The following is a 17,644-nucleotide window of genomic DNA, read 5'->3' on the forward strand; positions in this document are numbered from 1 at the left end:
TAATTATTAAGAAAAACATAAAAGAAGAAAAGAGAATTTGTACTTTGCTTCTGTGTTTGGTTTGTTTATAAGGAACAACGATGTTGTTGCACTCCTACTTATGTATGGTTTTGTTTAAGTTTATTCTTTTTCTTGGCGGAAAATATTATGCCTGGTTTAGCCCTGGAAAAAATGGAAAAAGAAAAACTTATATATTGGTTAATTTCTCAAACCATACATTCAGACCCTGCTTTCTTCCTCATTGTTATCAACGGACTCTGTTTAATTACATATATATATATATATATATATATATGTATACATATATGAAATTCCAGTCATTTAATGTGGTTTTTCCAAATAATAATCTCGTGTTTGTTAATTATAATCTTTCAGTAATGCTTTGTTTATTTGGTTATGCTTTGATTGCAGTAGATTTCTCGGCCCACAAGAAAAGTTGGTTGCTTTCAATTTCTTTATATTTGTTAATTAGTTGGTTACTTTACGAATATATAGACTGACAGTGGTTATCTAAGTGATTATATATAAATATAAGAAATCACAAATAAAATTTATGTATTTTTTTGTTAAAAAATTTATGTATTTTATATATTTTATTTGTTATTTTTTACCCATAATCTCTTCTATTTTTTTTTTAATATTACTTATAATCTTTGAGTTATGCTTTGTTTTTGTTATTATTATGCTTTGATTGCTTTGATAACTGAAATATATTACGTGTTGCTTGTAACACCCCAAAATCCCACGTTAATGGGAGAAGAGTTAGTAAAGTGATTAATAAAGACCCGCATATGGCCAGCTACTGGTGTATCCACTTCATTCTTCCCAAGAAAGTCATAAAGTTGGTGCAGCAGAAGTGCAGATCCTTCCTCTGGAAAGGCCTTGAGCAGCATATAGGAGGAGGAAAGCTCGGCTGGGAAACTCTATGTCTTCCAAAGTCTGATGGAGGACTCGGTATCAAGGACCTAACCCTGTGGAATAAGGTATGCGTACTCAAAAACCTTTGGTCTCTCCTCGTGCGTTCAGGGTCTCTTTGGGTGGCCTGGGTTGCTAAATATTTAATCAAAGACCGAAGTATTTGGTCTTTAAGGATACCTGGTGATTGTTCTTGGAACTGGAGAAAACTTTTGCAGCTGAGGACTTTGATGTCTCCCTATATCCGCTATTGTGTTGGCCCTGGTACGAATGTATCTTTCTGGTATGACAAGTGGTTACCGGTCGGTTCTTTAATAAACTATTGCACCAGGGGGCTCCAGTGCTTTCCGTCGATTAGGGAGCACGCAACAGTTAGTTCGATTCTGGTTGATGGATGCTGGCATTGGCCTAGAAGCTCGGATCTGCAAGCTGGCCTGCTCCGTGATCTCGCTAATGCAATTCAACTCTCTGATCGTGATAGGGTCACATGGACGGCTCACAAATCCGAGACATTTTCTGTTGCTAGTGCGTGGAAATGCTTTAGTCCCAGAAGCCAGAAGATGGAATGGAGGAACGCAATCTGGTTTGAGGGGCAGTTTCCTCGATCCTCTTTCATTAGCTGGCTTTGTATTCATAATAGATTGAGTACAAAAGATAGGCTTATGAGTTGGAGAATCTCGATTACTGCACCCGAATGCGAATTCTGTAGTTTGGAATTGGAGACCCGAAATCACCTCTTTTTTGAATGCCCTATCACCCAAGGGATTTGGAGAAGTTTATTAGACCGTGTTGGAATGAACAAACACAATGTCGACTGGAATACGGAACTTTGCTGGGTCTCCTCTCTCCGTGGAAAGAAGCTGGATATTATTTGTCTTAAACTTCTCTGGACTCACTACATTTACTGCATCTGGAGGGAGAGGAACGCCAGGCTCTACCGGAATCAAGTCTCGCCTCCAACAATTATAATACGAAGGATCTTCTCGGATGTGAAAGCAAAGTTGTCTGTTCTCCCTCGATTCTCATGCAAAATTGCACACTCTATCATTGCGAGGCATATGTTTCACCATTTTGATACTGCAACTAGTTGACTTGGGAGTAGCTCTTGGGTATTTTTTATTTTACTCCGTATAGAGGAAAATGGTATTGGTTTCTGATGTAAATTCATCTGTTATCAATGAAGTTTCATCATTTATCCAAAAAAAAAAAAGACCCGCATATGGGATTACTAGTAACTTAGGTTTAAGCATTTTCAGCTGGTGATTAGACCCCTCGATAAGTTGTTGTGCCAGTCCCATAGATTGGCTCGGGCAGTGCACAAGCCGGAAACAACCGAATTTCTAAGAAAGTAAAAATATTACGCTTGTGCTACCAACGTGGACGCATTCTTTACAGAGCATTCCTAGGCGGAAAACCAAAATTACGAAAGGGTATAAATCGACAAAGGAAAAAAATAAAACAAGAAAGAGACCAAATTGAACGAAAACTAATATAAAATAGTATGGTTTGATAAGAACGTAGTGGTGGTCGTGGTTAAGGAGTTGAAAAATAGAATTTCATGAGTTCCATACTCCGTCTATTAACCAATAGATTGAACGACGTGTACTCATAATTTCATTTACGGGCTTCATGCATGATATATCATTTATGCTCCATACATCAACCGCCTTATGAGAGAGACCCGATTTCAAGGCAAAATCGAGCTACAAAAATAACAGAGTTTTGGGTCATACATCAGGTCGCCACACAAAATTCGGTCCACTCTTGATGCCGTCCAGCTTGAGTTCTTTTTCTTCGAGTCCTCTTTCAGGCCATGAGCTCCATGCCTGAGCTTTCCATCAACGGTGCCTACATTCATGTGATTTCAGTTTGTGAAAGTCTGTTCTGCTAAATAATTCACACAAAGCGCTATGCAAGCCATGTAGTGTAAACAGAAATTGACGGCATCAAATTCAAGCGAGTAACAGATGGCCTCAGGATGCTTTTAGCATTCGAAGAGGAACAATCTGGATTTTCCGAGACTGTTATCTGTCCTGCTGTTATATGGACAGCTGGAATTTATTGTTGGAGAGGGAAAAGAGGATTCTCACCGAAGGTTTCAGCTGTCAGAACCAGAATCAGAATATAATTTCTGTATGGTTGTATTAAGATCATCAAACCATGCCGACACATACGAACTCTTTACTCGGTATAGCTTTGGTGTTGATACAGCACCAGAAGAGAAAAACTTCATATTGGGGCACTCTTGGATGGAGGTATCTTCTAAGGATGGAAATGTGATGTTGCAACTTGCTGAGGAGAAGCATGTGAGGCTCGGAAGTTTATCAAGTGCTAGGCACCCAAGCTGCGGGAAAGAAATCTCAACACTGGCTTCGCTATCATTCGCAGCTATTACTTGTCCGAACACTTGGCAGTCTGTTATGGTCATACTGGCCAGTTTCGGCAGAGCTCGAGCTGCTGAAGGTGTCATCAAGTACATCAGTCCATCACACTTCTCTATATACAGCTCTGTCAAGTTCTCGAAAGAAGCAGATGCTGCTGGGAGTAGAGTCTTCAGACAGTGGCACCTCCGTATAGACAAGGAATTAATTCTCTTGAGAATCTCGGCGGCTAAGGAGCCTTCTTTCCAGACATACCTCAAGTTGCACAGTTGCACCAATGAAAGTCTTCTTAACTTCCCAAGCGCCTTTGAATACTTTCCGCCATTGGAATATCCATCTTTATATGAAATTATAGTTCCCTGGGGACCGAGCGCTTCATCTGGAAATATCTCCTCAGACGAATAATTAAACAGAACAAGAAGTTCTATTTCTAGATCTGGGAAGCTGTCGAGAAGGAATCTGGATGGAAAACCAACTGATCCTTCCCGAATTGATGCCAAGCAAAGTGTTTTGAGGTTGTGGAAGATATCATCGGGAAAATCACTATCCCGTATCGTCAAAACTTCCTCGCTGCCCAAACCCAATGACTCCAAGTTGGGGATCACCTGCAAAGATTCAACCAAATGAGTAAGTAAAGGACAGCACGAAGTGAAATGGGATAAGTACCAAGGAAAAAAAAAATCCTCATATGCGCACTGTTGCAGAATCAGCCCCTAGTTCATTAGTCTCAAATCCCTGGTAAATCATGTGACATGGTTCAATCGTCTTACTAGCTGGCAAGATATCCCTTCTTATAGAATAAAGATCAGTATACATAGCTGTGCAGACAATACCCGTTCAATGGATATGAGGGCTTGTTGAGAATCAGTATCATCTCCTTCACTTCTTGGTCGTAATTCAGATGCAAATAGCTTCAGTTTGCCGCATTCATATGCATATAAATTCTTCAACAATGTCCACTCCATACTATAGTTAACAGGGAAAAGTCTCTTCAGGTTTGGCAGTATCCTGAATTTCAATGAGGTTAGCCGTGGAAAAAGGAGCTGATCCTCAGGAAGAAGAGTCTCATCTTCTTCTAATACTTCTCCTCTGGCGACGAGTTCTTCCAGCACTGCACAGTCATAGATGTCAATCTCCTGAAGCTGCAACAGACCTCTGGCCACTGAGGATGGAAATAGGTACTCGAGTTTCCCACATCGTTCAGCCTCCACTCGCTCTAGTTTAGCAAAGGTGAGACTTCCCTGAGGATCTCTATTCCATACACGCTTCATTCTTGGAAGTCTGACCATCTTCAGTTCTCTTAATGGAACAGATATTCCTGCTGAATCTTTTCCTTGTAATCGGAATATCTCTTCTAGTGAATCACAGTCTTCCACTTGTAGTGTCTCCAACTTCAGGAAGCTTCCGATGACATCAGATTGGAAGATAGCTGGCACGTTTTTGCAATCCATAACGCTCAGTGACTTCAGTTGACAAAAGGAACCAAAAGGAAGCTCATCATCCCAAAGCTTCTGCAGATTCCCCAAACCCTCAAGATATATATTCTCCAATCTTGGAAATTCAACCTGTGTGAATTCCATCTGAATTTATTAACGTAAAATAAACATATATTTATTTTAACAATTAGATAAACCGTATGATAATATTCAATCGGTAGAGAAGGTTCCATGTTAGTTGTGATGCCGGGGTCTCAATCCTATGTTATTAATAATTTTAATTCCTATATAATCATATAAAATCCGATGTTAACACAAATAAATAAAAAATAAATAAAGGAAGTAAGTTATCATTTCTTTAACGAACTTGTGATGAAAGAAAAAGGATTAAAGAAGAGACCTTCTCATCGAAAAGAGGTTGGGAGAGAGTGCCTACAGTTGCTGCTTGACTGAAATGATCTCCAAATCTCCGATTCAACTTCATCAACTCATGATCACCTACTGTTGCGGCACTCATGATAAATGTCTTCAAATTGTCACATTGATCAATAGAAAGATTTTTTAGGGAAGGAAAATCAAATGCACAACTTCCTGAAGAGAAACTAATCAGACTTTTAAGGCCCCACAGCTGCAAATGTTTTAGACGAGGGAAGGAGATGGGCTCCGATGTGTCATGCCCACCTCCTCCGTCTCCATCGGCAACAACTTCCAGCACGTTGTTGCTCTTACCCAAAGTTAATGACTTCAGTTTCAGAAGATTTCTAGCCGTGGCAAACGGTAGGAAATAAGTGAGGCTGTGACATCCTTCAACATAGATTTTCTCCAGGCTTGGAAAACCCACAGGTGCATGAGAGTTGCTCTCCAACACGTGTTTCAGCTTTGGCAGATCATCCAACAGCAGGTCTTCTAATTCATGTAGCATCACGGCAGCAGGGCCGCATTTCTTCTTTTCCACGCCAGCAGCAGCAGCAGCTGTTTCAAATATTAATTCCACCGAGGGACAGCTGTGTATGGCAGCTCTTTTCAGATTATTCTGGAGCCTCTCTACCAAAGCTGACGGGAAAACAGTTGTCAGTTTTTTGCAGTCCCTGATATGCGTGTCTCTGAGCTGGCGAAATGAAGATGGCTCAGAAATCAATTCTTCATTGTGCCATATGGTTTTGAAGCTGTCCATTGAAACAAGCCGCAAGTCCTCCAAGCTTGGGAGCAGCACCTGTTGTGTCACATGAGAAGAGTCACACAAAAAGTCATGTTTTCCATATGCTTAATATCTGTAAGTGCGAAATTGTACTGTAAGTACTATTTATTACGAAGTATACTTAATGAAAGTTTTTGCATATTGTTCTTAAAAAATCCAGCAAAAGGGAATCCCACCAGAGGCAAGGGCACGGCGACATTATAAAATTAGATTGCAGAGAACTCACTGATCAACATCAACAGCCAGCCCCAATATTCTCTAGTCTTTTTCTACCCCAATATGGATCAGTCTTTCTAAGCAAAGTTAAAAGTTTAACTAGGCATCTTTTGTCACCTTTTGACTGAAGAAGGATAGAGAAGCCACAGCTGCCGCGTTCTCCTCACTCAGATACTCGCCTCCTTCACTTGGCACTGAGTATTCTTGCATAGAGAATGCCTTCATTTTCGGGCATTCTTCAATCACCAACGTTTTCAAATGAGGAAAACTGATTGAGTACTTTCCATGCACAACAGCTGCCAAATGGGACATTTTCTTAAGAACTATGGAGGATAAAGATTGGAACACGAGAGTATCCGTCAGTTGTCCTTCCTCTTCCTCCATAATAATGATGGCCTCCATCATCACACATTCAGCAATTTCTATTTCTTTTATCTGCTCGAGAGCTTTTGCAGCCGACAAAGGAAAGAGATACCGCAAGCTGTTACATTTCACGACCTTCAGTAACTTCAGGTTTCGCAATTGTAATACAGCCTTGGAATTGCCATTCCACATGCACCTCAACTCGGGCAAATCGATCAGCTCCATTTCTTGCAACTGGGCGAGTACTCTCACATTTGTGCTGAATTTCAGCTTCTCCAGGTCGAAGATTTGTTTTACCATCATGCAACTTTCAACAGTTAATGATTCCAACTTCTGAAGCTTCGTCAGCGAATGAGAGTGGATAATATTTGAGAGGTTCCCGCATTCCTTCACTATGAGAGATCGTAAATTTTCCAACTCCAACAATGGGTCCCTGCACCATATCGCATCCAATTTCGGTAGTTGGGATATTTTCAAGGCCTCCAACTTGGGGAATGAGATCTGTCAACCATAGGAAATAGCATAAAACATTTTTGCTTAACGTAACTTTAAAATCATGATTACACGCATAAAATATGAAATTTCTTACGTCACAAATGACTTAAGAACCCAATTTTCACATCACAATTTTTTTGGATGTAACAACTTAGTGACTGAAAAAAAAAGGTACACAACGTCACGGCAATGAAAAGTATATACTCAACATAAGTAGCTGCACGGACTTACATGACATCCACTGGGAAGAGCCATTGTAGTTCCTATATCATTCTCTGGTGTAATCTCCAAGTTCATTGCTGATGGAAGTGATGAATTATTTGTTTTGTTGCACAATCTTGTGATCCCTGGTAGGCTCTGTAGTGTTAGCCTGCGTAAATTAGGCATCTCAACTTTCGCATTCCCTATTGCTTCATCTTCATCATCCTCCACTCCTATATTCACAACAATCTCCTGAAACATTTCACATGCATATATTTCTATCTCTTCAAGTTGTGAAAAGCCCTTCAGCAAGAAATGGCAGAACAAATTCTTAAGCTTTCCACAATTTTTGACCTTTACAACTTTTAGTTTGCTGAAGGAATCGGGAGTGAGAGGGCCATGACAGATCTTTTCCAAGTTGACCAAGTTATCAAGGAACAAGGATTCCAACATAGGGAAAGCACAGCACGGTAACCATTTTGTTGAGCGAACAACATAGTGGACTAAGGGACTGTTCTGCACGTGAAGATGCTTCAACTCATGAAACCCTTCTTTGCTCAACTCATGAATGCTTTTCTTTTTTCCTTTCAATCCATCCAAATAGAGATCATGAGTCCTCAGCAAAATTTTTCGAACCCATTTTTCCAACAGAGTATTTCGTGAGTCTAGCTGGAGCTTCAACGTCCTTGACTCTTTATGGTCAGTGGACCAATCCCAAGCATCACCTACAAGTATTCTGTAGTCGCACAGATTTCCAAATGGCAGATGTTTCGGGAGCAAGCTGGCATCGGGAATAAGTATGTCTACACTCCTTAGTTCATGCATATTATTCAGCTCAGAGAGCCTGGCATTCCTTTGTTCAGTTGCTTCCTCATTCTCCCATCGTGTGAAACTATTTTCCATCTTCAACTCTTCTAGCCGAGCTAAACTTTTCAGCACTCCCGGTTCAATCTTCTCGAGCTTTGAGCAGTTGCTCAAGTCTAACATTCTCAACTCACTTAATTGTGCTATCTCTTTTGGTAAGTGAGTAATCTTAGAACCCCTGAAACTTAGAACCTGTAGTCGTTTTAGCATCCCAATGATGGTCACATCTTCCACAGTGCACCAATCGACACACAAGGTTCTAAGCTTCACCAAGAATTGCATGGACGATGGCAGTGAATTAAAGCATACATTGGTAAAATCCAAGACCTGAAGTTCACACATACCTTCAAAAAATGAATCTGGGACTTCGGAAGTACCATTGTTGGCATAATATAGAAACATCTTCAGCTCTGGACATTGCAATCCTTCGGGAAGCCCGGCAACATCAACCCAAGGAAGGGATATTATACTAGTCCGCTTGAGCTTTTCCTTCGGCAATTCCTCCAATCTATAGTTATTATTCATCACCAGAACATGCCGATCTCTTGACGCAATAGTGATGGCTACTTCACGAATGATATCATGAATTCTAACATAGTCCCTATTATCTTCCTCCAGCAATAGCGAAGAAGTTTGAAGGCTATGGAGCAACACATTTAGTCTATCTCTTGCTTCTCTCATTGTGTGGATGCCTTCAAAAAGGCCTAAACCAACACAATATATGAATAAGTCCGCGACTGGTATCTGTCCTGTGCCCAGCAGGGAACAGATAAGGAACAGACTTTTGAGTTCCTCACCTTCTAAATTCTTGTAACTCAGCTCTAGGGTTGAATATACATCTTTCGATCTGCTCAGTTGCTTCAATTCATCCTCCCAATGAGAGTGGTTGCTATTCTTCAATCTCATACCAAGCGCGTTCAATAGAAGGGGCAAACCCGAGCATTTCTCTACCATTTCCTCCGCTATGGATTTCACTGCGGGATCATCTGCTATGTCGCCCACCATCTTTCTGAAAAACATCCGTTTCTCACCTACTTCTAGAGGTTGAACTGAGAAGTTCTGCAGAGAATCCATTTTCCTAGATAGCACATCTTGGTTTCTCGATGTGAGCAGTAACTTGACTCCTTTGTTGCCGCGAGGGATTCCGACCTCTTCCAGGTCAAGCTCTTTCCAGAGATCATCCAAGATTATAAGGACCTTTTTGTTCTGAGAGTGAGAGTTTTCTAACCTCCTCCTTAGTTGGAATGCTCTTCCATGGACACTTTCAACGGTGAACTTTAAACCCAACATGTCCGAGATTTCTCCCTGAATGCTCTTCACGTCCACCTTCACGGATACTGTCGCCATTGCCACCTCGTCAAACAGCTTCTCTGCCTTGACGTGGTTCATGGTTTGTTTCAATAGTGTGGTCTTACCCACGCCACCTGGACCATGAACTCCAACCACATTGATGTCAGCATCCATAAGAGATTCCACAACAAGCTTCAAGAGATAAATCCTTGACTCGAACCCAAATTCCTGTTTCACAACCAAGTCATTTCAAAATAATGCAATCTTCAACCAAAGAAATAATGTAATCCATCGTACCAAAATACATGCATGATCCAACAACACTGGCCATGACATTGCAATTATAAAAATACTCATTTAGAGATAGGTTACTCAACTCGAAAAGAATTTTTTTCCCTCTCAAATTCTTTCTCGGCTCCTTCTATTCAGAATATTATAGAAACTTATGGTGCATGTAATGTAATATTTATTATTGATCACAGAGGGTGTAGCGCAGTAGCGCAAGCTTTCGCCTGGTAACTAAAAAATCCCATGTTCGATGCTCATTGTGGGACTACTCATGCCTCTTTATTCGCACAGGGTAGATCGCGATGCCTGTTTTCTTTTAATAATTTTATTATATATCATATACTTAAATCTAACAGTTATAAGTTGTAATTTACGATTAATAAGAATATATTTTATTAAATATATTACTGTTGATAGTTGACTTTCACCAATAAAGTCGGTAAAGTTATATATCGTTAGATCATATTATGTATGAATACTCGTTTATTTTTCGGTAAATAAATACTCATTTATTTTAATATTACTATAGATGTGATTAGATATTAATTTTATCTTAAATAAAAAGTTAAAAAGTATCAAATATTATGTAGAAGATAAAATCTTCTCAAAAAAATTTAAAAAATTTTTTATTACATCAATCTAATAAGAAAATAATCATTTAATTTTAAAAATTCAAAAATTTGGTGAAAGTCTATATTAAAGATAACTGAATGACTACATATTATAAGATATATATACACACACACGTATCTTAATACTAATAATATTTTATCTTAAATAAAAAACTCAAGATTTTCAAATATTGTATTATATAGATAATAAGATATTCTAAAAGAGTTAGAAAATTATCTTTTAGAATTTTCTAAAAGTAGTTTTGTTAAGAATTATTTTAAAAATATTTAAAAACTCAAAAAATGAAGCAACTTAGATCGCATCATAAAATATTTTTTAAAACTTAAAGAAAATAATTTCTATAAAAATTAATATCACAATCCAAAAATCCGAGAAAATTTCATTTTGAAACCAAGCGTTATGAGGCCATCTAGTTAGGCCCACCATGTTTTTTCTTTTATATATATATATATATATAAGTTGTGGAGCTCGTACATTGCATGGGGTTAAATGTGGTATTTAACTTCATTATGGAGGCTCCTTAAAAGGGAGTGTTTATGGAGGCTAATCGGAGCACGTCACGTCGCAGATTATTGGATGGTTGATGGTGATGAAATAATAAGAAGCGTGTTACTTAACAAGAAATTTATTATTTAACAAAAAACTTATTATTTTGTACGAAACTTATTATTTTGAATATAACAAGACTTTTGTTAAATAAGAAAAAACTTATTTTTTCAGAGCCTCCGTAAATCCCATCTTTTAAGGAGCCTTCGTACACTAGCAACACTCTTAAATGTGATTGTTTTTTCGTTAATTTATTATATAAATATGTGCCACTAGCCAAGCCCACCATGTTGTTTGCCACCACCGCGCCTCTTGCCCTTCTCTCTCTCCGGAGAGAGAGGGACGATTTTAGCAGTGGTGGTAGCCCAACGCCGGCAACCACTGTTCCTCCCTCCATTTTCAATCTAGATATTTTTTATTTTTATTTTTTAATTAAAATTTAATTTTCATAATTTTAAAAATAAAAATATTTATTTTCTGGGATAAGTTAGTCGTTTCACTTTACTATCCTAATCCTAAACCTACACATACTCCAAACACTTGATAAGACATTATAAATCTAAGGGATTTAAAATCTTATCCCATCTTGACCTTATTCCAATCCTTAACTTAATGATCAAACGTAGTCTTAGGGACTAAAGTTTAACAAGGAAGGACCGAATTGAAAGGTATATAAGACTAAGATGAAAGAACTTTTTCGTGGGGGACTAAATGGAAATGATTTGAAAATCAATTTGGAAAGGCCAAATTGCACAACAGAGTATTGGTGGCAAGTGTTAAATGTCGACCATTTTCAAGGGAAATGACTGAAACCATTTCTTGGCAGTAATAATGGATTTCCGAAAATGGTTTCTTTCTGATAAGGACATATACGGAGAAAATCAATTTGAACAAACTCGCGTTGGTTCAAAACAGTTTAGCTCTAGTTCCGCTTAAATAAAGTCTCGGGTTCGAATTCTTGTGAATGCAGAAAATTCACGCTAAGGGAGCTTTATCCCTTAGTGAGCCGACCCGGCTTGACTGGATTAGTCGAAGCCTAATTGGCCTTTCAGATATCAGAATTCACACCGAAAAAGACATGTACGGAGTCACAGAAGGAAGAGATAGAGGGGAGAGGAAGAACATTTCGATCGTATCTCTTCACTGCTTAGTTTGGCTCGAGAGTTTTAGATAGAGAAAGCTTGGCTAATATGCTAAAAAATTTTATACCTTTAGGTTGCTCTGATAATTCGGAATGTATAAAGCTTCTACAGAAATCGATTTGGTTAAGTAGTTTAAACGTTATCGAGCTTTTCGTTTTCGGGAAAAAAAAAAACTATGATGAACAGCGCTTTTAACCTGAGTTTTCAAACTGATGTTGCGATCTTTTGACCCTCCATTTGATTCTAAACTTTAGTTCATAATACAAGGTTTCCGTAGACACTAACAGTGCAGTATTTCAAAGTCTGTAGAGGGGAGAACCGACCCTTTGTAGTTGGCCCGACGTGCAGCCTGGAGCTGTTTTCAACAGCACGCACCAGGCACTTCTTGGGGCTCGTTTGGTTCGCTCCTAAATCGGATTTCAACGATTTTGCACGTCGGGCACTTCAGCGTCTAATCCCGGGCCACAAATATTTTGAAGGGAGTTTCCGTAGTGGGATGTCTACTTTTGATTTAGTTGTTGTTGTTGTTTTTTTTTTTTTTTAAGAAACCGAGAATACTGTTTTTCAAATATTTTAGACATTGACCGGAAAAGTGAATTTAAGTGCCAAAATGTTTGTTCAGGATGTTTTCGAGATATTCTAGACGAACATATTGATTCGGGACCATGGTCGACAGTAAGGGTAGTTTCGTCATTTTCAAGTACGAGATTTCTCGAACCACATATGGTAAGTTAGCTTGTATGTGGGAATCAGTAATGCTGAGGTACTTTGCTTATAGGTTTATCTCTTGATCCAGATCCATCAGCTTTGAGCTATTAGTTGAGGACACTTGAAGTCAGTAATCATGACTCATTTCTACCATTACAAAAGACTACAATGATATTTTATGCATTTTATGAAATTAGTTGAATTACTATGTTGCTAAAAACAAATTAATTATCGATGTTTGAAAATGAGGATCAGCTATGGAAAGCTTATTGAGGTCTGATATTATTTTATTGAAATGAGTTGATAAGTCCGTTGATACTGGATTTATGGCTTTACAAATGTTGGAATTATGATATGTATAGTTTATTTGTGAACTTCCCATTGACTACAGAAAATTTATGTTACTTGAGTAACAAGCTCATTGGATAGTGAATTATTGATTTATAAAAATAAAAGTGACCTTTTTAAGACCTTTTGAGAATACGAATTAATTGAATTTCGACATATTTGACGGTGATAGGAGATTATTTAGAACTTATGGAATTTATTTGAAATTGATATATTAAATTCATCATGTTTTTAAGGCTCCTTTCTCTACTAAATTATTAGGTATCGCGATACTATTAGTGATTGTTGCCAACGGGATATAAATTGACATAATGACTGTTACTAGCGGGATATAGATTAGCATAATGACCAGTGCCAATGGAATATAAATTGGTATAGTGGGCCGTAGTGTTAAGACAATGAGCACAATTATTTAAATTATTGAATTTATATTATGTGAGTATGTTCAAATCATCGATTTTCAGTTATGTGGATATGTTTTGATTATTGAACTTTAATAATGTTTGGTTTATCTGTTTACAAAATTGTGGCTGCATGTTTCAGAATAATTGTTTAAATCTGATTATTGTATTGTTTTCCAACGGAATATTCAAAAGTAAGTCTCCTTATGAATATAATTTTTCTCATGAATTATATTTCAAAACAAAATCACTTTAACGATGCTTGATCGGGTAAGATTGAGTATTGGTTATTTGATCAAAACTCATGTTTTTCTTCTTTTTTTTCCTAACCCAGGGGTGTCCGGATTTTGCCCGCCTAATCCCCGAGAATCCATGAACTCTTGGCAACACATAAAATAACAATCATGCCAAAGATGCTCCAGTTGTCCCAAGGTTTTTGAATCGGGAATCGGATGCATGAGCTCATCCTTAACCACTAGGCCAAATCCCTTTAGGATATCAAAACTCTTGTGTTAATAATTGGTTTTCCTATGAAACTAGGCTATTGAATCCGTGCATTGCATCGATTTTGTACAGAAATTTTATTATGAAGTGTTATATATTAAGACTATAATTAATATATGTAAAACTTTAATACGATAAATTTCATACCCACGCTGGATAATAATAATTTAAGAGCTCATCAGCAAATAATTCAAATAATTCATGTAAAATATTTCATAGGCATGTCAATTATCAATTCAATTTATAAGAAAATAATTACAAAATAAAAAATTACTAACTGTTGTTAATGAAAGAAGATTAATAATCATAGAGTTTATAAAATTTTAACATTATGTATTACAATTGTCTTTTTTTTCATTTATATGTCATCTATTAGGTTCTGTAAATTTGCATAATTTTAGATAAAATGACGATCACTTCGATGAGAGATTTTCTTGATTTAACTTTTATAAGGCCAATAATGATTATTAAAATTAATTAAGTGAAGATTAATAATTCTTAATTTCTTTAAAATTATGTATGTTTATTTAATAATAAAATAACAATTACTTATAAAATAATAATAAGTTATTAGAATTCTTCTTTAATGCCTTTTTTGGATATATTTTCTTAATAGAAAATAATATTCCATTTCTATATAACATACTAATTTATTAAGGCATTTACTATTTTACCCATATTTAATAGAGACATTTACTATTCTACTCCTATTGCTAGAGTACAACTTTATGTGTATATATATATATATATAGATTAATTTAATTACTAAATAAGTAAAGGATAGAAGAGGAAATGACATCAAACTACCAAAGAGATAGAATCGCAAAAAAAAAAAAAAGGTAATCATCTGAAAAAAATTCACCATCTTCGCATTTCCTCTTCTTACTAAATATTTATTAATTAATTATTTTTCGTGAGCTACTGATTAATGATTTTGATGTAAAATAGAATCATTGGAATTTGTCTCTTTTTTTTCGATTACGGAGAAGGCCCAAGACCTAATACAAGAGAAATACTAAATAAGTAATAAAGGGGTATTGGTAGTTCCATTAAATATTAGACCTTTAACTTCCAGGTTACCAAGCGAGGGCGCTATTACATTACATCCTCTTTTGATATTGGAATTTGGTCTTTGCCCATATGAACAGACAAACTTTATATACACTTTATAAAAGGTAAAATAAAAACTTTGTATATTATTCTAGATGGATGTTTGCCCATTTATTTTGGAAAAATATGACTTAAATTTTGTTCATATTGATCTACCGAAAAAAAAAATATTTTTTCGTATTGAAATAAACTTTTCTTCAATTATATCTTCCTATTGAATGAAGATTTCCTTACACAGACTAAACTCATTGTTAGCATTCCATAAACAACTTAATCGTGGACGAGTTATTTGCAAGATATTCATATTACTAGGACTGTACATTGTTCAATACACAGCATCTAAAAATTATATCTCATTGAAAAACTGATTTTTTTTTAGCAGGTAAGAATTCGTACCATAATATAATACAATATAAGAGTCTGGTTATGAAAGTATAGTATGTAAATGTGATAAAATATTTTGACTACACATGAAGATAATATGAACATGGCAAAATGTAACAACAACATTTGCTTAGTAAGATTAAATATACATAAATAATTTTATTCATATAAATGATCTAATATATATATATGTGTGTGTGTGTGTGTGTGTTTGAAAATATGTACATATAATTGGATCAAATGTTATAGTAGACGTGGTTGAATTGGGAATGAGAAATAATAAATTTAGTATTGTGTGGTTGCAAAGCGCGGGTTCACCCTAGTGATTGAGGAAAAACGTTGAATTGGCTGAGTTCAACGTGGAGAAATCGACCCATAGAAAGTGAGCTTATTCTTAACACTTATCTGCTAAAGATAAAATGAAAAATATATTAAATGAATCAGTTAACGAATATAAATAAAATCGAAAATGGGAGAATATATATGTATAAGCATGTGAAGAATTGGGATGTTACAACAATAGAATAGGTGCAATATATACCTGAAACGTCGTTGGGTCAATGACAGCCCCTTCTGGCACGTCAGGGTGGGATATCACTTGAAAGTTGCCCTCTCCTCGAAGTTCCTGGATAGCCAGCATAACCTTCTTCGCCTTTCGACCGATCACGTAGCGCGTCTTCGGGTTGGGGATCCATCCGTGGAAGCATCTCTTCATTACGACCTTCCAGTCTTTTAACTGTTTGTTTGCATTCTCTTCTTCAGTCATCACATCGTCGAGCCACTTCGAGACCTCATTTTCAACAATTTCCCCATTGCGTACAGCTGCATCACATCGCGTCTCAAAACCAACTCTGGCATCATGAAGCTTCTCAAGTTCACCCTTGAGGGCCTGAATGTTCCTCTTATAGAATAATGCATAACCAAACTGACGTCCAACAGGCACAATCATGCTCTTTGCTATGTCAACCGCAGTTGAAACAGCTAAATCAACAAAAGCCATTTATATTTTCTTTAGGAGAAAAAGGAAGGATGATTTTTCTTCTTTTATGGTCGAAAAAGAAGCTTTGAATAACAACAAACAATAACACCACAAGAGCAATAACCTTTTTTTTTTTCTTTTGATAAGTCGAAAGAGCAAGAATTTTGAAGTTGGAGACACTTGGAGTATATGCCTTATCAAAGAAGAATATATTTTTATATATATTATTTTTATGAACAAAACAAATGAACACTTGAAATGACGACCAAGTTCCTGAGAACTTTTTGTAATCTGAAGATGGCAGAAAAATGGAGTATTGAACTGTGGTTCGCAAAGGAGAGGTCTGCTTTCTTCAGAGATAGAAATGGCTGAAAAAAAAATGGAACAACTGAATAAAAGATAGATTGGAAACACCGAATAACAACAAACAATAACACCAAAAGACCAAATTGGAACACTTGAGAATATGCCGAATCAAAGAAGAAGAAAATGCTTTTGCCTTTTTTTTTTTTTGCTTTTTTTTTATGACCAAAATGAACACTTGAAATGACAGAGGTTCAGAGAACTTTTTTCGCAAACTGAAGAGAAGATGGTAGAGAAAGGGAGCAGTATGAACTATGGCTTGCAAGAGGGGAACGATTTGCTTTCTTTCAAGAGTTAGAAATGGCTGAAACAGATGACCATAGCATGACAAATAGAATATTAAGGCTGCGCAACCTCACTAACGACAAGCTCTCTTTAGTTGCTCCACACAGCAGCCGATGAATTCTTGCTTTTAAAATCAAAACATGTACTCTTCTAGGAATTATTATGCTGTATAATAATAAGGCATAAAATATTGTACAAGGGCCTCCATCAAAAGCATTGGTTGTCAAATGACCTTAGCAGTATATTTTTTAATTTAAAAAATAATTATGTCGATTAACAAAGACTTGCAAATTATATTAAACAAAGACTTGTCTACTTGACCGGTCCATATCCATACATGGCCCCGCATATTTATATAATAGATACCATACCTAATACCACAACCCATGATTCCACATATAAATTAATTTTTTCTTAGGATAAATAAGGTTATAATAAATTGCTAGTTGTTTTTCCCCTTCGGATGAATTTGATTTATTCTCCTTGTCGCCTAGCATAAAAATGTTTTATATCTATTTCACTAGCTAGGCTCAAGAAAAGATTAGTTCTAATTAACAGCAGTTATTTAATTTGATCATATTAGAGCATGTAGGA

The 17,644-nt window shown here is 36.5% G+C and overlaps 1 protein-coding gene across 1 annotated transcript; it reads right to left on the bottom strand.

Annotated features, from left to right (window-relative positions):
* Positions 1–2,494: 2,494 nt before the first annotated feature.
* On the bottom strand, positions 2,495–17,112 carry LOC116202637. The gene is made up of 7 exons (XM_031534232.1): positions 15,965–17,112; positions 7,236–9,587; positions 6,264–7,010; positions 5,133–5,945; positions 4,130–4,861; positions 3,006–3,901; positions 2,495–2,763 (listed from the first exon to the last, which is right to left on the bottom strand). The coding sequence occupies exons 1-6, from the start codon at positions 16,421–16,423 to the stop codon at positions 3,014–3,016; spliced, it is 5,991 nt and encodes a 1,996-aa protein (XP_031390092.1). The 5' UTR covers positions 16,424–17,112; the 3' UTR covers positions 2,495–2,763; positions 3,006–3,013.
* Positions 17,113–17,644: the final 532 nt, after the last annotated feature.

This window comes from Punica granatum, chromosome 4, assembly GCF_007655135.1.
Source record: "Punica granatum isolate Tunisia-2019 chromosome 4, ASM765513v2, whole genome shotgun sequence".
In the NCBI taxonomy this organism is placed as follows: Eukaryota; Viridiplantae; Streptophyta; class Magnoliopsida; order Myrtales; family Lythraceae; genus Punica; species Punica granatum.